Here is a 22,439-nt window from a genome sequence, read left to right as displayed (position 1 = left end):
GCGTACCGCATGAACAACATGCATAATAACGCATCTTTGTGTTTTCGCGGTCGGTTTTTTAAGAAATTTTTTATTATTAATTTTTTAATTTCGTCTACATTATAAATTTTAATTTTTCACGGGATATAATTGAGATATTTTATGTTATATATAACGCAATATTCATAGAACGCGAAGTAAAATTTTTTTCTGTACTTGATTACAATACCAAATTAAAAGAATGGATTACAAAGAAATGGACAATCAGTATTTTTAACCCTCAAATGCCACCCGGGGTCCAGCGGACCCCAGACCCTTTAGAATGATATATTTTCAAATGTTCCCGCCAAATATGGAGCTCATATTTATTTATTTATTATTTTTTATTTTTTTGATTTTGGAGCCAACATTTTAACTGTTGGCGATCTTAATTTTTTATACTATGTTAAAATTGAAATTTTAACAATATAAGCATTTTATTCTCTTTTCTAAGCCTTGAACAACATTGAAAATAATTTTCATAACTAAATATAAAAAAATCAATAAGTAAGGAGACATTTTTCATGCTGGGGTCTTTTAGACCCCATGTGTCACTTACGAGATTCTTGAGAGGTGTGGCATTTAAGGGTTAAGTAAATAACAGAATTAGTAATAGAAATATTTTTGATCAACCTTGTGCAGTCATTTTATAAATTAATATTTTTTTGTAAATTAACTTCTCGTTGTGCAGTTTTTGATACAATCGATACTCGCGCGTAATTCGAATCGAACGTAATATATTATCTTTCGGCAATGATAATGACACGACAATGGAAGGAATTTTTTTCTTCCCTTTGATCTGGTCGAAATGCGACCAGATTGTATATGGCCAGGAGCGACAAAGATAAGTCCAATCTGGCCTGAAGAAAGAAGACTGAATACGATAAAGGTAAGTGGTCAACATTGACCACTGAGATGAAATAAGGTATGAGATGAAACATATAAAATGGTTTTAGATATTTATTTATTTGCCCAAAGGGCTACATTCTTCATATTTTCTCGCATACGTGCGAAATTGGAAAAATTGCTGTTAAATCCCAATCGCGCGCGTCTTAAAACCCCACTTTCACATTTCTCACATCTCAAGTGATCGATTTCACTTTGAGGTATCCCGTTCAGGTATCCCGCTGGATCAACCAGCAAATCAGACCCTTTATAAATCGTGTCGCGGACTTAATTAAAGCTTTGTATATTAGATATTATAACATGGGTAGGTAGGACTATATATAGATTGGAATACGAGTAGGTAGAGATACGGGTAGGTAGGTAGGGATTCGGGTAGGCAGGGACACAAGGGGATATAACTCGATAGAAAAAATTGTATGATAGACAAAATAAAAGCAATATTCTTAATATAATAATAATAAGTATAATTATTTATTATTTTTATATTTTTAATATCTAATAACAACTTAAATGTATATTTAATAATACTAATTTTTGTATTAAAACTTATTTAATATATTAAAAATTAGTATTTTATATTAAATACCAATTTAAATTTCAAATAATATAAATTTTTACAGAAGATTGTATTCCATCGTATTTTATTGTAATTACTATGTATATATTAAATATGTATTATGTATATACTGTGTATATTATGTAATTAAATTGTATATATAATTATATATATTGTATAATAAATGATAGAAATGTGAAAAAAAAACGTATTGTAAATGAAAGAGGACCGCCGATCGGAATCGGCGGGGGCAGTGGAGGGCCTCTATAAGTTGACCTGTTTCTAGCGGATGTTAGTTAAAATCTAAGATAAAAACTAATATTTAATTTATAACTAAGAAAATGCAAAGTCCAAAATGCATTTAATCGCAATGACATTCGGTACAAGCAGGACGGCCTTTAAAAATATTGCTTATACTTTTTCCTCGATACTAGTACCAGATTAAATAAAATTAAATTGTATATTATCAGATGAAACCGCGCAATTAATAACTATATCTATATCGAATAAAATATATTTGATAACTGTTATAACGTAAATATTTCATTCGGCAATTAATATGCTGATATGTGGAACTCGGGGCTTATTTGTTAGAACAAAAAACTATTACACGATTTATCGCCAACGGATAACATTCTATATTATCATGACATATGTAAAATGATGTTTTATCGGCAGTGTCGGAAAATAAACGTGGTTACGTAGTACCAATTTCGAAAATGGATGTAGGGTCTTACGAAAAAGGCCGGGATGGCCTCTTTCAGACTTCTCTCTGATCTTATAGGAATAATTACATCATGCCATCTGTAGCTACTGACATATTTCGCTTGGACTGCTATTATCCTTATCTTTTAAATATTTCAATTTTTAATAAATCAATTTTTTAATTTATATATAAACAAGAGAAGACGTGTGTACATTAAAAATATAAATATTGTATAAATGCCAATAGGTGTAGAGCCAGGTATGTAAAAAGAGCATCATTTCATCAATAAGCACGCACTGAAGTTGCAGAAATGTTAAAGCTAACCTAGAGCAATGTCACCAGCCTCACGGGAAATATAAATATACATATGTAAAAAAAAAAACGCGTTCACGCTGCGTTATTGAGCGCGACGTGACGTCAACGGCTCCATTGAATGCTCCCGCACACACTGTCAATGCGAGTTTGTCGGCAAGCGGGAATCACGAAGGCCATTCAAAAAGCTTATTAATACCCCGATAATACGCTAGAGCCGGGACCCGGGACCTGTCTATTATAATATACCAGTTGTATTCGCCACACACACATATGAGGGGTTATTTACACGACAATATTCACCGGTAACAATTGTGATCACGAGAGAAAGAGAGACCCGAGGAAATAGTGATAAAGACGGCGGATAACACAGAACAACGGAGTTAGACTCTCGAACCGACACATGTTCAAATGGTGGAGGCGCTCAGGTTAACTCTGTCGGCGACAGAGAGCCCTTTCAGTACGCTACGAGACTTCTCTCGGTGTGGTTCGTGCGGTCGTAGGCGTCATCGAGGAACGTTACACATTCGCCGAGTTTTTCATCGCGATTGCAATTAGTGAGCAGAAGAAAAATGGATGAGGAGAAAATAGCGAAGCCAATGGCCGATATGGAAATAAACGACCCAGAAGAGAACACGTACCCAGAAAAGACCGTCGAGTCTAAAATGAAAGACAAACAACAAACCTTCAGGTAAGACCATCCTTGACCTGTACTGGATACCATTTGAGTTTCAGTTACGATTTGTATCTATTTAAATTTAAGTAAAATTATTGTCTACAATTGCGTTTTATCTTCAAGAAGTTATTTATTGGCTTGTAGAATTCAGAAAAATATTTGCCACGTCGACATAAAACTATGTTAATTAACCATGTTAATGAATGACTCATGTGACATTCGAAGTTTGAGATTTTCTACAATGCTGCGAATTTCTATCTATTTGAAATTCGGGGAAATACATCGTGCAAAATTCAAAATTTCTATATTACCTATATTTCTATATTAACTAATTGGAATGCTCACAACGAAGTAGGCTAATTTTATAAACGAGCGAAGCATAAAACTAATAACTCTATTTAGATTATGTTAAAAGTCAAGGACGTGTATCCCATTCCTGCTATTATTAGTTCTTCTTTTTAAATATTCTTATTCTTATAAAGTGATATGTTAAACAACTTTGATTGTATTTTATTGAAGTCAATTACTTGATTTACAATTGCGTAAACGATTGTGTCTTACGAGCGTTCGACACGATCGAAAAAACACATAAAAGGAGATCTGTGTCAAGGCCATAAATGGACTTTGCCATACTCGTCTAACATAATACGCTCCCTTTTGAAACTATATTCATGCTGATTGGTTTACGGCTTTACGCTTGGATATAAGCGATAGGTATATCTAATCGAACTGAACTTCAATAATTTCGCTAGTCGTACGATATTTTGTTATTAGCATATTACGATGATAAATGTTGCAACTCATTAGATCGCTATCGACGATTTTTAATATAATTTTTTTCTTGAAGCAACGTGCGGTCCGAGTTAACGGTCGATCACGCCGAGATGATGGAGCCGCGAAGGTAATGCAGTTTTTTACAGTGTGTTCAGTGTAAATTGTAGCTAGCGCCAACTGCCACAACCTGCATGAAGACTTTCCTTTCCCTAGTGAACATCGTTGTTTCGTTGGTACAATCACGTTCTGTAGAAATGTTTTGATCGCTTCCTGTAATTTATTATTTAAATCATATGAAATTTGGCACGCAATGCGAATTCAGAGCACTCATTTGATTATTATAGTATCACGTATACATAATTTGTTATACAGTATAATATTATACAGTATAATAAACTTGTCATTATTCAAAAGTGGTAATAATAATTCGCGCGAGGGCCGAAACTAATAATTTCTCAAAGTCTCTTCTTCTTCTTCTACGCATACCATTATTATGAAGAAGTGACAAAATTATTCTGCCATTCCTTTTAAAATTTTTGATACCCTAAAGTTTTATCAATTTTTATATAAATGCGCTTTAACTGTTCTTTGTACACGCTATGCCTTTACATACTACGACCTCTTTATATAAAGCTGGCATTGGGCAGGGCACAGACACACTTTGATAACTTATATGTTCGCTCTCTGACAATTCGCACACTGATGCACAATTTATCGTACAACAACTACACGTGTTCCGTATTGATGTAGCATGGGAATGTTTTATGTTGCACTTGGCACTCATTGTCGTTTTATTTTTAATCAAATAAAGATTTTTCGTTTACCCAATCGTCTGCTCAATAGTATCATCTCGATAAAAATATATCAAGTAAAAATAATACCTATTTTACGGATAAGTAAAAACAATGTTGAATCATTATTCATTCTTTGTAATTTCCAATAATTCTGATCTTGACCTTACTAATTGGTGTCAAAATCAATTAGTTTCTTCACGAAACATTATCGCGATTGCACCGAGCTCATGATTATCATTTTATTTTCTGTTGCAAAAAGTAAAAAATGTAACATAACAATTATGCAGATCATTCTGAAAAAAAGAAAACGCATTTACATTCAGTTCATGGCATCTTAAACTACGTATAGGTCGTATAGACTTCAAAGTTCCGGACGAGGTATCTCATCACAGTGCATGCAGATATTGTAGTATAATGATATATAGCACGTACTGATGCATAACTGGGATTAAAAATATCTTATTGTTTTGTAAATGCATTTACAAAACTGCTGAAGTATCAAGAGACGATAATGACTGCGTTGTTTTGCGAATACGCACATCCAATTAATTACACATTATTTCCACTCCAAACTCTCCAACGTTTTATTGTCAAGCTCAACTAACTGACGTGTAATACCTCGGGCAACTGAATGTTATCTACGTATCTCAGCTGTTCTTTTAACAAATTCCCGAGATTAATATCAGTATCTCAGACCAATCACGCCACACTTGACACGAGCATTGGCACGCGATCGGTTTGTTCTTCTCGGTGAGACTGGGTTATCGCTGAGGTTCCCCTTATCGTGAGAAACATTTTTCTTTTCTTCTTTGACGATACACCGTGTTCGTCGAAGAATGGAATCGTTGCAAATTCATCTTCAGTATAGTGATGCCAATTATATAGTGATGCTACGTAGTAGAAATATCCTTTTCCAAGTGGTGATGCGCACAAGAAATACTCTTATCCATTCTACTGACAGGTATTGTGAATGCGACTCGGTTTATTATAAGACATATGTAGTCTCACGTGCCTATATTATCGTATCGCACGTTTATTTCGAGCTTTTATTCAGAAATTATGTTTATAACAAACAAGCAGAAATTACGATCAAACTATTCGTTTTATGAATTTACCAAAATAATATGTGTGTATATATTCTTTCTAAATATTTTTCTAAAAAACAGACATGTATTATATGTATATATATCTGCTTTTTAGAAAGATATTAATAATCTTTAAATTATATGATATATGTCATATTTATGATGTTTTTTTTTCTCGTGGCAATCTTACAATTTATTAGGTATAATATTGATGGATAGATACAAAATGAGAAATTGTAGCTGCTAATTTATTGAGTGAATAAATCATCGTCAATTAAAAAATATGATGAAACTACTATTAGTATATAATACAATATAAAATTTTAAAAGACAACTCTTCTCTCATTAATTTCCTTAAAAAATTCGACTTAAAAATATGAAATTGATTATAACTTAACGTATCATATATCATTAGCTCAAATTCAACAGAGATTTTCATAAACAGAAAGATATCTCCTCCTATACCAATCTCTTCTTAATTTCTTCCAAAATTCTAAGAAAAAAAGAAATTGCACTGCCCGGGAATCGAACCCGGGTCGCAAGAATGGGAATCTTGCATGATGCCACTACACCAGCAGTGCTCTTTGAATTGTCGGCTATTCTTTAAAGGATATATGTTCAGTCATACTGAAAATCTTCATCAATAAATTAAATCGTATTTTAGGTAATTTATTTTATTAACGTAACGTTGGCATGTCTATGAAATTGAAATAATGCAGCTTGTAAATTCTGGACAGTCTGTCATAGTGTTCGACATAGGTAAAATAACTCTGACTATAATAATGACATTATAATTGCGATAGAATCACACAATGTGGGTTACTAATTTGTTCAGCTGTATATTGATGAAAATGTTTTAATCAAAATAAAAAATTGCAATAAAAAATTCTTCAAAAAGTAAATTTTGTGCGATGGCCGGGAATCGAACCCGGATCAACTGCTTGGAAGGCAACTATGCTGACCATTACACCACCATCGCACATGTTATATTACATATCACTAGTGAGGAAGAATATTTATTTTGACATAATTATAAATTAGAATATATTATTATTTATTAAAAGTTGCCTTCAATATATTTGAGAGGAAATTTCTTTATCTTGAAAATAACTGAAAGAACATTTTTTTTCCTAGAAAATATATACTAATATTTAAAATTATAGAAAGAATTGTTAGAATAAATATATATATGACATCAACTTCATATAATTGAAATAGCTTTTGTTACTATAGATTTCAGCGCTGAAAATATTCAAAAATAGACTCATTACATTTCTTTGTTGTCTATTAAAATAAATGATCATTCGATTTTTTATTTTCCAAAAAATTTCGTTAGAAGTCGCACTAGAGTCTGAATTAATACAAGCGAAAGTAAGAACAGTTAACTACTATACGTTGTCGTGTGATGTAAAAACTCGTCATGTTATAAGGCATCTACAACATATCATGCATTATTCAATATTGTCATGCTTTAAAAAAAAATGGCTGAATATGCGGCAGATTGAGAAAGTACGTTACATGACACAGTGTAAACAAGCCGAGACGAATGAATGTGTTCTTTCAGTATTAGAAAGAAGATAAATAAAAATGAGTTATGTTAGTTTGGCAAAAACACCTTTAGAAATTCAGTATCTCTTCTACACGAATTCCTACTGCGTAGGAATTTATCTGCGCCTTTATTGGTTTTATTGACAACAACGAGACATAAAGATTTTCGACATGACTATGCTGGGTCAAGAATGAAATATTATCATAGTTGCCGAAAGGGCAGATTTATTTCGCCAGAATGAGTAGCTTCATCAAAATTCATTAGAGATTATTGCAGAAATATGAAAGACTGTTCTTTTCTTACAAAACGACTAATTATAAGGAAATTGCTAATAATCTAAACATTTTTATTCTTCAAATAATGAAAATTAATAAAAAAATAATAACATTTTTGTTATTTCGCGCATGCATATATATTATATGTCCTGATCTTTGATTAATCTTATGTAGTTGAAATCGTAATGCATCATGAATCGCTCGAACTCCCGACCCTTTCGTAAATTTTTCAATATCACGAGCGTGACGATAACGAGGGCATGTGATGGTGGGGAAAGAGACGCGGGTTAGAAAGCCTTAACTGTCTCTCGGCCGGCTATGGCCGGTAAAATCGTTTCTCAGTGAACCTTCAGCAGTCGTCGATCGTAGTTGTTGCGCGTTGTGTGTGCCAACTTCGAGACCTCATTTCATCGCTCCCATTAACCAGTAATATTAGACCACTTTTCTCTTCGATATAATGTTCTCCTTTACAAATTATCGAAGAGAAATTAATTTCAAAATCTGTGCAGACGTGTATCCGTACATTTCGAAGCTCAAATAAAACCGCGATACGCTAGTGATCAAACTTAATCATAATCTTCGCAAAATAAGATTTTAATAACGTCGTGTCAATCATTTAAAAAAAATATAAAAGGTATTTTTTTGCAAATAATGTTATATATGTACGCGTGCTAAAATATATTTAAATATCCACGAAGATTACATTTACAAATATACATTGTAGTGTATGTACAAATATTGCATTAGCTACATTAATAGATCCGCAGAATAAAATGTTTGCGAATAAATTTTGCAAACTAAAGGTTTCGCATGGCCAGTGTGCCTGATACCAACCAGATAAGATAAAAAGTCAAACGTGACATTTGCGAGCACTGTGGGACTCATTATCGGCCACTCGTCCATCGGCAAGTGAAATTCCTCGGTTGGAAGTAGGTCGCAAACAGACGTTAATATAAAACAAGAACGAAGCCCGTGAGACATTCTTTCGAAAGTTTTCAATACGTAGATTCGATGAGCTCAAAGTTCAAGGCAATTATTACTAATTCTAATAAACCTAAAGCAATCATTACTAAAGTCCATGTACATGCAATGTGCATAAAGTACGATCAGAATCGCAAGTAGTTATGTCCTTGAATGTATTATACATGCAAGAAGCGAGGTAAAGACAATATTATTACGAGTGTTACCGAGAATTATGTTACGATTGATTAATCAGACTCCCTATTCGCCTCGCAGCACGTACGAATCACGAGTTCATCCATCGCAAAAGATGGTCCTTAAATGTCAAGAACGATTATTATTGCGAAAAGAAGAAAGCGCATAATTTACCATGCATTCGAAAGTGACACGCGACGGGAGGATGTGAGATCGCAGCAGCTGATCGTTATTTGGAATCAATACGTTCGAAGCTAATCGCGACGTTCAGGCGACGACATACGAACTGTTTGAAAGAAGTTGCTAATGTTGGTTTATGTAAGGACATTTATTAGAAACAATAATGCAAAAGCGCTCGGCTGCAACTTGTAGTACGCGGTTGTGCGGAAGTAAAATCGGACAATCTCAATTGGCGACGCAAGAAGTAGGACGCGAGTGGCAAAATTAAAGGAGATGTTTCTCGGATGATGGAAATGGTGAAGGAAAAACCGCGCAGACGAAGCGTGAGCGAGCTGCTCCATTGGAGATGCTTAGCTGAGTGCAAGGGCACCATCGCCGGAGACGAAAACGATAACGCAGGATTCTTGCTGGAAGATTATGACAGAGAACCAGAAACACGCAGACGGAGACGATCCGGTACTTGGCCGTGAGTAAAAACATTACTCCAATTTTTCGGGAAATAGTAGAAAGGAAACAGGTGGTGAGCTTTTGAAAATATCTACGTAAACTACGAAACCCAGTCTACTGATATCCTGCCAATCTGTTAATCTGTATCTCCCACGGCGAAGAGATGCGAGCAACGGCGGAGGTTTTGCCAAGTAGTGGTTTCCAGCAGGAAGCAAAATCTTTAAACGTAAACTGACCGCATCCAAAAGCACATTTTTATTTCCTCTTTCGTTTCGAAAATAACGTCGAGCTGTATTTAAACGTCTGGTTGCAAACGAACATGCGAACGATATGTTAACATGTCGGCAATCTCGAAACGCGGTTACAAAATAGATTGGCATTGTTATATAACTTTTCATTTTAGATTACAGAAGCGTCTTATTTCACTGCTCTTCATATGTAGGCTTGAATAACAGATGTTTTTTTAATTGGTTAAATAATTTTAATCCAGGCTTTAGTATTTTTTAGAGTTTACTAATTAAATGGAGTAATACACGCGTCATCTCATTTTCAGTCTAGCGACTAGGACCTTTCATTCAGGATGCTTCTTGATTTGCAATACCGAGAGATCTTTATTATTCTTTTATTGTTAATTAAAAACTAATTTTTTATTAATGTTGCACAAAACGTACATATCGATTGACTTAAACTACAAGTAGGTATCACAGTTAATATGCTGCTAAATATATCGTCGTTAATTAATTGATATACATTATTTTATATTGGAAAATCACGCCAAGTACGAACTGGCAATTTTGCTAACACAAAAGCAGATTGTTTTATTTCATAATTAAGATGAAATCACGTAATTTGATTCTATCTCGCATGTAACATGAGGCTCAATATACATTATACGATACCTTACTCAACGCTTTTGCTACGCTATGACGTCATCGTTCTCGTTGAAGAGGTTTTTTCAGACAGGACATTGAACTTAATTAATTATCATTTATTATTAATTATCATTTAACCTAATTTAATTGTCGCAAATTTTAGTAAAATTTTTAGATGAAAGATCAAACCGATAAAAGTGATAAATATCAAATAACTAGAGAGAAAGAGAGAACTAATAATATAATTTTAACATATCCAAAATTTTTAAAAAATTTTTTTACATTTCCTACACTGAGAAAAAAAAATCGTTGATTCAAAGAAATATTATTTGATTCAACTAAATGCAGCGGTCACGGGCTGTCAAGCTAACATTTGTTAATTCAAAAAATATTATATAAAATAAAATAAAATATTTCTTGATATTACTCACGTATATTTGATTTAAATATATTAATATTTACATTAAACAAATCACTACAACTAAACGAGTTTAGTCAAATTAACAACATTTTTTTCTCAGTGTACGAATAAAATTTTATCTAATTGGAAGTCTCGATCAAATTTATCAAACTCGATCAACCGATAGAGTTCTGTAAAAAAAAAAAAAAAAAGAAATAAAATACGAGTGAGATTAGAACTGGAACAAACAAACGGGTTGCGTGTTTGGAATTGATTGGCGTTCTCTGGTCGCGCTTGCGTGTCTGGCTAGGCGTCACGACGTCGGCGTGTTCACGACCTACGAGACCATTGCCAATACCCGACTTGTCTCTCGTGGTGTGTCAGTGCCGAAGTGTGCCTTAATCGCTGTTGATCCGCGTTGCTCTAATTATCACGAACGTCGTTTCTCTTCCACCTGTCTCTCAAAGGATTTAACGTGTACCGGTTGCGAGATCGGCACACATGGATGAAGCTGAGTTGAGGTATTGCCAAAATCTCTATAAAATCCAGGAAATCCTTATTTGCCCTTCGCATCCGACATATCGTCGAGAAATAATCGCACTTCGCTTTACACTCGTGGTGGATGAAGATGGCAGGTCGTATGCCTTTAATAAAATAAGAATTATGATAACGAAAATCGTTATTTCCTTCATTACCATAAACTCATATTTTATTAAAGGCATACAACCTGCCATCTTCATCTACTACAAGTGTAAAATGCGATTATTTCTCGACGATATGTCGGATGCGAAGGGTATGGCAAATAGGGATGATTTCCTAGATTTGTGAGAGATCTCTGCATTGATAATTGTGCACGTGTATCTTAGCATCAGCATCCACTTGAATCGCTGCGGGAGCACTTCTTGTTGCTCCTTTCGAGAGCGAGAACGCGTTCACCTTTCGCCGCACATTCCATTCGATCCGGCTTTTGCTCGATGGGCTCCCTTAAGTCCCGTATAGCTCGCACCCATGGCGCCTCCGTTGCGCCGTCAATCGGAATTTCAGGAATTCGCGTTCGATGCAATCGATTACAGAACCGTTCTCTCCGTTTTCTCTTCGTTGATTAAGTCCAAATAGTTCACGTGTCATCTTAACGGATCACTTCTTATGAAGATGCAGATTTTACTCCATGGTGGACCTCACCGTTACAGATGTTACGTTCTCAATCTAATCGTTGTGATGGATGCAGTTGTTGCAACAACATTACTTGAATTTAATGAACATGCTGATATTTTTGGCATGATATTTTGGTCGATGTTCCTGATAATACAACCGGTTTTTGTATGAGAAATCTTCTTTTAATTTAGAAAGAGAACGTGCCATGCGGATATTATTCCTCAAAAAAGTGTCTTCTCTTTTAATTTGTCAAGTAAAATTGAAAAGAAAAAAAGCTAACATTTCTTTGAATAACCAGACTTGTCTTAACACTTTTAAAAACGTAATGTAAATTGATATTTATTCTCCTATTAAAGAAGGCAGTTATTTTAGACAAAAGTAATGTATATAAAAATAACTCGCTGTCACGTGTGTAACTGTGCAAAATCTCCAAGAGAGCGGTGTTACATCAGCATGTGTCTTAGTAAAAAAAAAAGGACAAATACGCGATCGAGGAGGTGCAGCGACCGGGCAGACGACAAAAATATCCTCGATTGTACAGACGTCGACGCGCAACGTGGCCAACGTGTTTTATCTCGTGAATTCAGTGCCAGAATTATCTCGGCATCGCGCATCGTTTGCAACACGCGTTGGAAGGTTACTACCTGCAGCATCGACGCGAATTGTGGAACGAGTCATTACCGACCGCCAGCGACAGAGAATCTTGTAATTGGGAGCCACACTTTCATCCGCAGACGCGTCATTCCGCACACGGCCATCTCGCCACTCGCCACTCACAATCAGTCGCTGTTATGTGTCTGAATTATCAAGATTAAAGTTGTTATGAAAAACACGCGTAAAGATAAACATTTAAAAGTTAACAATTAACATTCTGTAATTTTGATCGGTACGCGAGACTGGTGCCTTTATTAGTTTTAATGGTGCAGTGAATTGCTGGAAACGTTAAAATAGTAAAGTGGAAGTGAAAGCAATTTATTTTATGCGCAATCGTAATGTCTATATCGGGAGTTTGAATAAAAAAAAAGATATCGCAGTCAAGCATAAGTCGTAGCAGTTTGAATGCAAAGTTTCGAACGAAGTTCAAGGTCCGCGATATGCCGTTTGTGAATACCGAGTGACTTATTCGGGAAAGACTTTTTTATGTTGTAAATGCGTTCTTTTTTGGGTGAGCTCGACGCGTTGATTCAAAACAAGTCTCTGTCATTCTACCGCAACATTCTACCGCAACGATACTGTTCTTTTTTAATTAACGCATAAATCGCTTAATTTTTTATTCAACGCGCGGTATAACGATAGAGCAGCAATGAAATCCGCAGCTTCTCATTGAAATCTTATCTCGATTAATATCTTTGAGAAAAGGAAAGCTTGTCCTTGAGAACGATTTCGAAGGCCTTCCGACGAGCGAAGGACGCCGTCACTTTGAAACAAGATCGATTCTTAAGATTTTAATATTCAATAAGAAGCGAATAAAATGTGTTGGTTCAATCGAAAGAGTTCATAAATTTAATCTAAAAATTGTACAATCGCGCTCGTGAAAATCGCGTACTTGATAATCGTGAAATTACAAAATGTTCTAAGAAACTTTAACAGGCTGGATAAAAGAAAGTTTCAAATAGAATGAGAAACAAAAATTAAACGAATCTTAAAATAATAAAACAAATTATTTCAGAAATATAAAGATTTATTTTTACCTATTTGACTTTATTTTTAAATATACCATTTTTATAAACATACAAGACATATAACAATATGATTTCGCTCGACAAAGCAAACAGCTACGTAATTTAAAACGGCTAAATTTCGAGCAATTAACAGATGTTAAGAATATATTTCATAATTTCAAAAGGGTATACAGTCGTGTTAACGTTTTGAGCCTTACTTGGCCTTCTTCAGAACAATAAAAAACTATAAGGAATAACGCATTACAATATCTCGTATTACTTTACAATAAAATTTTATTGTTCTGAAGAAGGCCAAGTAAGGCTCGAAACGTTAACACGACTGTATACCTTTTGAAATTATGAAATATATTCTTAACATCTGTTAATTGCTCGAAATTTGGCCGTTTTAAATTACGTATACAAGACATATTTTAATTAGTGATAAAGCAATTGCAGTCCCGATTTAAAATGTATGGAAATAGATGATGTTAATTTTAGTAACCGTGATTTCTTCCCGTTAATCATACGGAATCTAAAAATAAAATTATTTTGGCATCAGAGATACATACTACTTCATGTGTTTCACGATATTTACGTGTGATTCCGCTGTGCCACATTAAAAAAAAAGATGTTCAAGGATATCATAATTCGCTCACTTATGATAATTCTTAGTATCTTATCGACGTTGTCCGGTTATGTTTTATCGTTTTACTTTATTTCTTTATATATCGTTTATTTTATACGTGATCTTTATTCTTCTCGTGATAATTATTAGTTAAATCAATATTAATCTATACCATTATCTATACAATTTATCTATACCATTCACACATATACACACACACACACACACATCACAAATATCTTAAAGTATCCTGTGCATATGTGTAGTTGCAAAGAGACTTTTTATTTGTGCGAATTTTCTTATCATCTGGTGCAAGATATGACTGATCAAATATCATTCTTAAATGACAATGAAATCAGTGTACAATATGATTTTGTTTGTGACGTTGACTCGCAAGACGATGGATCAAATAACTCGTCAATGGACAGTAATCCACAAAATCGCATCCTCAGGTAGACCTTCCTCGATAATTATCGCTTGCCATAAAAAAGTATCTTCTAAATGTTATAATCAGTAATTTAAAACCCGTAATATCAAATATTGGAAGCTAACTGGTTATTTATAAAAAAATATCTAAGTTAATATTGTGTGCGTATGTGCATGTGTCTATAAATAATTACCATATAACATCGACGTCGCTATCTGACGCTTAATTACAGAAATTCGTGAAGAAACGAAATTAAAAGCTAGTGAATTAAAAACTAGCGAAATTTGAAGCCAGTTCTGAAGTAGAATTGAAGTTCTGTTGTGTTTTCCTACATAATATAGGTGTGCATATGTGCTGTCATTGCTGCATAATATTTGTTAGACTCACAAAACAAATATGACGTAAGTTGCGCCGCGGTAACAAGATAGAAAAACTTAGTCCTACTAATATTAAAAAAACTAATACACTGATGCGCCATAATTACAACCTGTTCATGTATCGAATTATGTCAGACTAGCAATTGTCTTGACTCAGCACAATCGCGAATAATGCGTGCAGTATGCGCAACTAGGTAATCACATTTTGAATTTGTTTTTACGATCGACATCACGTATACTTGAAAAATGAAACAACCATTTTTAAATATACAAAACAACACGCGATATTAAAAATATAATTTTAATAAATTTATAACGTATTAATTTATTCTTATTTCTAAATAAAATACCTATTTTGCATATTTTTTTAAATAAATATATTAATAAAGAGAAGTTACTTTTTGACATGAGGAAGCAAGATAAACTGATCCTTTCACCATTTTTTCCCACAGAGAATGATTAATGAGAGGAATGGAGAAGATATCACTTCGAAGGTCAGGGTCTTGAGTTGAATATACTCGTATATTTTTGGTGACATCTTTATTCGATGAAAGTGGCGAAATTACTCGGCGAATCTGATGATTTTTCATGTTTAACATTTGTTTTCTTTTTATTTTACAGGAGAACGAGGAGTCTAAACGCGCCGAGTCCCGTTCAACACTTCGGGCGATGTGGGCGTATCATGAAAAATCCTGCGATGGTTATGTAAGTAATTTATATGATATTTTGTCAAAGACATTGAAAGACACAATTAATTATTACATATTTCTATTACTTCTCCCTTGATTGAACATTTTACTATTATTCATGTCAACATACACAATGTAATGCACAAAGAATCGTCCTCGATTATGCCCCCATTTTATATTAGCATCGTTAATTAATTTACAGAAGAACACTTCATTTAGATTTGCAATTCTTGTAGATCGATATTATCACAGTTAATTGTTAATTAAAAATAATTATCAATCTTTAGAAAAAAAAGCGGAAAAAGAATTCCATACGTGTAGAGTTTTATTCGTTGGGTGATATTCGCTTTCTTTGAGGATGGAAAAGCTTAACGATCATCTTCATTAGCAAACAATCATATCGAGATGGTAATCGCGGCGTTCACGTAATCAATGTCGAACACACTAGAAACGATCGACGAAACTCATTTGCGTTTCTTTTTGCAAGGAATGATGACTAAGCATGATATCAAGAGAATGTTTTAAATTAAATGTAGTATTATTTTTGCGGTCTTTCTTACTCTCTTTAAAAATATCCACTTACAAGTTAGTTTTTATCCGCTAGTTAATTATTATGTTACAATGTATTCTATTCTTATATTATTTTATGCGTAGCACTGACTTAATTAAATTAATTTCTGTTTTTTTAGTAATTATACACTTGAAAAATCTAGTTTAGACGTATATAATTTTATTGTAAAAAACATTCTATACATAGAAAAATTGAAAACTTTATGTTTACCTTTATAACTGATTTATTTCATGTAATGAATATCTAGGCACCAAAAAATTTCTGGAGATCATTAATAGTTGTCACTTCATCATGAATATGGTAATCTTCTTTCAACTCGAAAAAAACATGGTTGTATATACAATAAATCAGACGTGATTTCCCGCGCGTGCATATGATGTGCACGCGCGTGCGCGACGTTTCCGTTTAAATATCTATCTTTTAGTTGAGTGGTCAGTAAGCGCGCGTTCCTCAACCAGTGCCGCATCATGGTTGGAACTGCGAGGTAGGTGTCGATACATACGATACTATTTAAGTGTTCAGATACTAGTCGACCGCGCTTATTACTTCGTGTCACACACAAGATTGTACTTCCCTAAGCATTGGCTGGCAGTTGCAAACGATTACTTTTCGTTACTTCAGTGATAAATTGTCTAGTAAACACAAACTGAAGTTTTCATGAAAGAGAAAGTCTTATAATAGATATTACCGGTGCTAAGTGTCTTTAATATGAATTATTCTGAAATTTTTCTTCAGTTAGTAAACTCAACGTAAGTTTTAATCATTTATATATATTTTTCAAATTAATAATTTGTTCTGTCACTTTTTTCTCCTACAAGATATTTAAGAATTGTTCGAAACATTAGCAACATCATCAACCCCACTTTGTTTCAATTAAACTCGTGGAGAGTTTGGCAGTCAGACAAGTTATCGATTCTTTATTTGACTCTGATGCATAAATATTCTAAGATTATCCGACGAATATTTATAGAGTTGCAACAACATATTAACATAGATATTCACATGATTTGTAATTGTAATTTTATCGAATGCGTGTAATATTCGTAGAAAATGACAGTTTGAGGTGACTCGGGTCGCTGCGCGAAAAAAAACGCGTGTGTATTAGTTCAATTAGCAAGAAAAAAGAACGGAAATTATTGACATTTAGTCAGTGCGTGATGCTCGCAACAAAGTTATCGTCGCATTATATACTTGGTATCATCAAGCAGATTTATTTAAGTTTTATTGACAGGTGATCCTTAACCGGTTGTCATATAAAAAATCACGATAGCCGTGGCTATCAATATTTCTACAATTTCGAATATATTTTAAATGTCACTTGAAATTTCTACTTATGTCTGGCTGATCTTCGCAGATAAATATTTGGAGAAAAAATATTAATTGTGCAATTTTTCTTGTTTCGCTGTTTTTCTTCTCCAGGTAATCTTAATCAATCATTGTTTACTACATATTATATTGTTATAAATTTTAATTTCGTTCGATTACTTTTTCTGATGCATAAAATGTGCAACTGAATTTGCAGTCTGCATAAAATTTCGGTAAAATATAATGTAATTACAGTACATACAAGAAATGAATAGTAAAATAAATCGTCACCGGGTTCGATGCTCTTTTACATTACTGTCGTCACCTTTGTCTTTTTGCTTCGATTGTTTCTTGACGTTCATACAGGATACAATGATGCCTCACGAATAATTAGACGAAGCTTGTACAATTGTCGATAGATATAATAGGCGTGTAGGATAGATCATCGGGAGCTCGTACACACAAGATTCTTCCGACCACACTTGCATAAAGTATACTTCACTTATCTTATTTTAACCCACGACCTCAGCCTGCGATAAGTTTGTTTTTATATACAATACTCTATAAAATATAACTCTGATACAAAGAACGCACGAAATCGTAATTCAGTTCAGCTGATAATTACAGACTAGAGGAGAAAATGTAACTATCATAATGGTTTTCCTTGCTCATTTCAGGACCATTCAGGACCCGGCCTCTCAGAGATTGACGTGGTACAAGCCACCGCTCTCTGTTTTGGTCATTAAAAAGGTCCGCGATTCATCAGTCCTGCCACCGTTTGTTGAGTTGGTCACATGGTTAATAGAGGTAAATGTTAATAAAATCATTTAAAATATCAAAAGATTACGATATGCCTATTTGAAAAGGTTGAGTCCACAAAGTGATGTCAGCTCACTTCCCATAATTAAATATTATAAAAAATTAATTCATTTCATTTGCATGAAGAAGCTATCCTAATTTCCAATTCATATTTTTTCCGCGTGTTCTTAATATTAATATTAATTTCATATTAATCTAGTATCCAATTCTTACATCTGCATGTATTGAGAAAATATAAGAAATATTATCTCTGTACGATACTATGTTATAATTATCTATACGATGTAAAGAAATCATGACAAAAATTAATTTGGATATTATCGTATAATCAAAATTGATTTCTTTTATAATTTCCTTTATCTTCATAATTCTTTTTATTTTATAAATAAGAAATCACATAGGTATTATTATTATATTATATACATATTCTTTTTTAAAAATCATATTATCCTATTCCACATTGTGAATGCATCGTCAAAATGCCATCAAGATGCCAAATATATGTCAATATAAAAAGTCATTCTTTAGAGGAAAATAACTTTTCATTCTTCCAAGAATTATTATATTTTTCTGCTAGGTATTAATAGGATATATTGATATAGATATAATAGGACATTTTGAATAGAATTTTACGGTTCTGTTTCCATAATACAGGAAAAACGGATGGTGGTCTTTGTGGAAGCTTCTGTTCTGGAGGACCCAGCTTTGGCCAGAGATCCTAAGTTTCAAAGTGTTCGAGATAGATTACAAACTTTTAGAGATGGCACAGATGACTTGCAGGTAACACTGTTCACTTGTTTCGAAATATATTTTACGAAAGTTACAAACTATGTGTTTATTATAATTTTTCATGTTTCTCGTAAAACTAAAAGTTTATTTATCTATGCATATTTACATTGGATTCAATTTAGTTATGTATCGGACGACAAAAATAAACAATATTATATATAATGAACAAAGATTAATAAACAATAAAATTTGTATTAATTTTCAATGTCTTTTTCACTTCTTTTTTGCTTTAAATGGATTACATTATTTTCTGTTTTCAGGATAAAATTGATTTTATTGTTTGCTTGGGAGGCGACGGCACACTTCTTTATGCCAGTCTGTTATTCCAACAGTCAGTGCCACCTGTAATGGCATTCCACCTTGGTTCCTTAGGATTTCTCACACCCTTCGAATTTGACAATTTTCAGGAGCAAGTGACCAATGTTCTCGAAGGTTAGTTGTTAATTTATTTTATGTTTTTCTGTTTCTTAATCGCCAAATTCATATTATATCTTGTTTCCGACCCTAGGTAATGCGGCTTTAACTTTAAGGAGTCGTCTGAGATGCGTCATTATACGCAAGAATGAAGACAGTCAACCGGCTGAACCACCGACGAATCTCTTGGTATTGAATGAGGTTGTAGTGGATCGAGGGCCCTCGCCTTACCTTTCGAATATCGACCTATTCATTGATGGCAAACACGTGACGAGCGTCCAAGGTGATGGCTTGATCGTGAGCACACCGACCGGGTCGACCGCTTATGCAGTTGCCGCTGGAGCCAGTATGATTCATCCTTCAGTTCCTGCAATCATGATCACACCGATCTGCCCTCACTCTTTGTCCTTCAGGCCGATCGTCGTACCTGCCGGGGTCGAACTCAAGGTAGGTCTTTAAACTTTTCTATGAAAAAGCGCGCTAATGGAATGTTTTACCACCAACATTTGTAGTGGCGGGTTAAAAGCTCGTTTTTAAGCTTTATGTAATAGGCACTAATTGATTAGCACGCGATGCAGCGTTTTCACTTCGAGTCGGTAAAAATTCATTTTTCGTGCGGAGATCTATGACCCATGTCAGTGTTCTTCGTATGATGTATCACCCATATCATGCGAAGATCTTTGATTCATCTCACAATAGAAGGAAATCTGGTACCGATGAATGTCACCCACTTATTTCCCAATATTTCCTAGATCATGCGCTACCTCAAAGTTTTCGCTCAAAAGTTTTTTTCAAACTGTTCGAACTTGTCAGAAATAATTCATCTCTTCTCATGAAACAACTTGCTGTGATTAAAGAACAGTTGTTTCCGTAGTAATCGAAATTATTTCTGATGTGTTAATTTATTCCAATTTAAAATTTGAAGTCAAAAATATTTTTTCTTATACATCCAGGAAGAATGATAATGATGGAATTCGTAAAAAGCACTTGTTAAGCAACAGCCTTTGAAAAAAAGTCCAAGAAATATTAATGTGTTATTTCGAGTCAAACGAACCGTGACGATACCGCTGTAATCGTTAGCGATTAACATGATCGTCTTGCTTTCCACCGCAGATCTCGGTTTCACCCGACAGCAGAAATACCTCATGGGTGTCCTTCGACGGTAGAAATAGACAGGAGCTCTTCCACGGTGACAGGTAAAACCGAAACGCTCGGCAGCTCCGTCTAATCGTTTGCCTTTTTTTTACAATTATTTCAGATAATGGCGAACAGCAATGCCCGCAGTACAGCTTACGTCTCCTTCGATGGTCGCAATCAGCAAGAGCTGCGTGTCGGTGACAGGTTTGTCCTGCTTTCGCAAAGAGCGCCGTATTCGCTTTTCTCTCTATATATATGCCTCGTTACATTAAACAATATGTTTCTGTTATTTGTTTTTCTTTTTCAAAATCATATTTATAAATTCTATAAACCACTGCGAATAAGGTGATCATCTCTTTCTAATAAGCTTATTTCGGTCGGTATATCATCGAACCTTTCATTTTTTTTTCACCTTATATTCATTCTTTGCCTAATTTTAATATTCCTTTTGCTGTCCATATTTTACGTTAGAATATCTTTCTGGAGACGTTGGCTGTACTACAGGGTGACGGTACTCTTTAAATTTTATTATTCATACTTGTGAAGAAGACAAAAAGAACATTTTATAACGTTTACATAAACATTAAACTAAAGGCTTTCGCTTTTCGCAACGAAATGACCACGAGTAAATATTCCTTTACATAAGAATACTATTTTTATTAAATATATGAATCATTTTCTTATAAATACATTTTTCTGCTAATAGTCATAAATAATTAAGAAACAACTTAAATAAATTTTGCTTGTACCAATTTATTTTGTGTCAGAGTAAACTTTCGATATAGCACATTAGCTTTCGCTTAGATAATTTAATTTCATCAGATTGAATAATTGTTAAAAAGAAAATCGCATGGTTTTTCAGTCTGAAGGTAACTACTTCTGTGTACCCGGTGCCTAGCATTTGCGCAGCCGATCAAATCACCGACTGGTTCGATTCCTTAGCCGAATGCCTTCACTGGAACGTCAGAAAACGGCAGAAGCATTTGGACGAGTTAAGTGACCTCGCGCATTCATCCAGCAACGATACTTTAGATTCCTTCGATCGAGATAGTTAGGTCAAGGGGGATACTCATATATAGACTGTATCATAATTGACAATATTTGGCCAAATATAACTCGGCTGAGAAACTGAGTAATTAAAATCGATTATTCGATTTTTCTAAATAATCTCGCCTTTATCGATTAAAACTTTTTTAACAAAATCTTGTTAAACGCAGTGGAAGAAAACCGGTAAAAAACTGATTGGTTGTCAGTAAAGTTGTGTCCCATGAGATCGTTCTCTAGGAAACATCTGTGTATAAAGTCTACGGTTGAAAATGGATATTATATAATTTAGATCACAAAAATGATTCGATCAGGATTGTGTAAAAAATCTCAATTCCTAATAATAAAGTGCATTTGTCTTCGAAGAAAATATGTTTTATGCGAAATATTGTTTAAATATTGTCATAATGAAGTAATGATATACTATTAATAATCCGAGAATGCGCGCATATACAACATATTTATTAATAATTGCGTCTTGGTCTGTAAAATGACGCATCGATTTTATTGAATACATGAGAATTTTTTTATACTTTATCGATATTGCATTAGGTACTTGTACAGATATTTTTATTTTCTAGTTTTCTTTAATATGGTTCAAATGTGAGACCATATTCTTGCTTTTTTACTGATTATAATCGATCTAATGTAAATCGATTTGTAAATGTTGAATTTTCCTATAAAACTTTTTAATAAAAAAATATCTTTTATACAATATATA

The 22,439-nt window shown here is 33.8% G+C and overlaps 1 protein-coding gene and 2 non-coding genes across 13 annotated transcripts; 1 reads left to right on the top strand and 2 right to left on the bottom strand.

The window, feature by feature from the left end:
• Positions 1-2,964: 2,964 nt before the first annotated feature.
• LOC139783458 (NAD kinase) lies at positions 2,965-22,435 on the top strand. 11 transcript variants are annotated; one of them, XM_071722645.1, is made up of 9 exons: positions 2,965-3,189; positions 4,022-4,075; positions 15,572-15,655; positions 18,193-18,322; positions 18,989-19,114; positions 19,384-19,555; positions 19,632-19,984; positions 20,651-20,733; positions 21,537-22,435. In XM_071722645.1, exons 1-9 carry the CDS (start codon positions 3,071-3,073, stop codon positions 21,727-21,729), a joined length of 1,314 nt encoding a protein of 437 aa, XP_071578746.1. In that variant the 5' UTR covers positions 2,965-3,070; the 3' UTR covers positions 21,730-22,435. The 11 variants fall into 11 exon arrangements, with proteins under 11 accessions (XP_071578746.1, XP_071578764.1, XP_071578759.1 ...); XM_071722629.1 differs by lacking the exons at positions 2,965-3,189; positions 4,022-4,075 and adding exons at positions 7,995-8,810; positions 8,888-9,452; XM_071722651.1 differs by lacking the exons at positions 2,965-3,189; positions 4,022-4,075 and adding exons at positions 12,614-13,025; positions 14,413-14,598.
• Trnag-ccc (transfer RNA glycine (anticodon CCC)) lies at positions 6,338-6,408 on the bottom strand. The gene has a single exon. It is a non-coding gene; the product is annotated as a tRNA-Gly (tRNA).
• Positions 6,735-6,806, bottom strand: Trnag-ucc (transfer RNA glycine (anticodon UCC)). Its single transcript has one exon. It is a non-coding gene; the product is annotated as a tRNA-Gly (tRNA).
• Positions 22,436-22,439: the final 4 nt, after the last annotated feature.

This window comes from Temnothorax nylanderi, unplaced genomic scaffold (assembly GCF_030848795.1).
Source record: "Temnothorax nylanderi isolate EJ_2023f unplaced genomic scaffold, tnyl_v1.0 TNYL_tig0008_pilon, whole genome shotgun sequence".
In the NCBI taxonomy this organism is placed as follows: domain Eukaryota; kingdom Metazoa; phylum Arthropoda; class Insecta; order Hymenoptera; family Formicidae; genus Temnothorax; species Temnothorax nylanderi.
This window is presented reverse-complemented; position numbering and strand designations above follow the sequence as displayed.

What these genes read in the sequence shown, in the direction of transcription:
- LOC139783458 (XM_071722635.1), top strand. Translation starts at nt 9,271, where the DNA reads ATGATGGAAATGGTGAAGGAAAAACCGCGCAGACGAAGCGTGAGCGAG. An exon ending in AAAAATCCTGCGATGGTTAT is followed by an intron (nt 15,656 to 18,192) that starts GTAAGTAATTTA and finishes TGCTCATTTCAG; the next exon opens with GACCATTCAGGACCCGGCCT. An exon ending in TGGTCACATGGTTAATAGAG is followed by an intron (nt 18,323 to 18,988) that starts GTAAATGTTAAT and finishes TCCATAATACAG; the next exon opens with GAAAAACGGATGGTGGTCTT.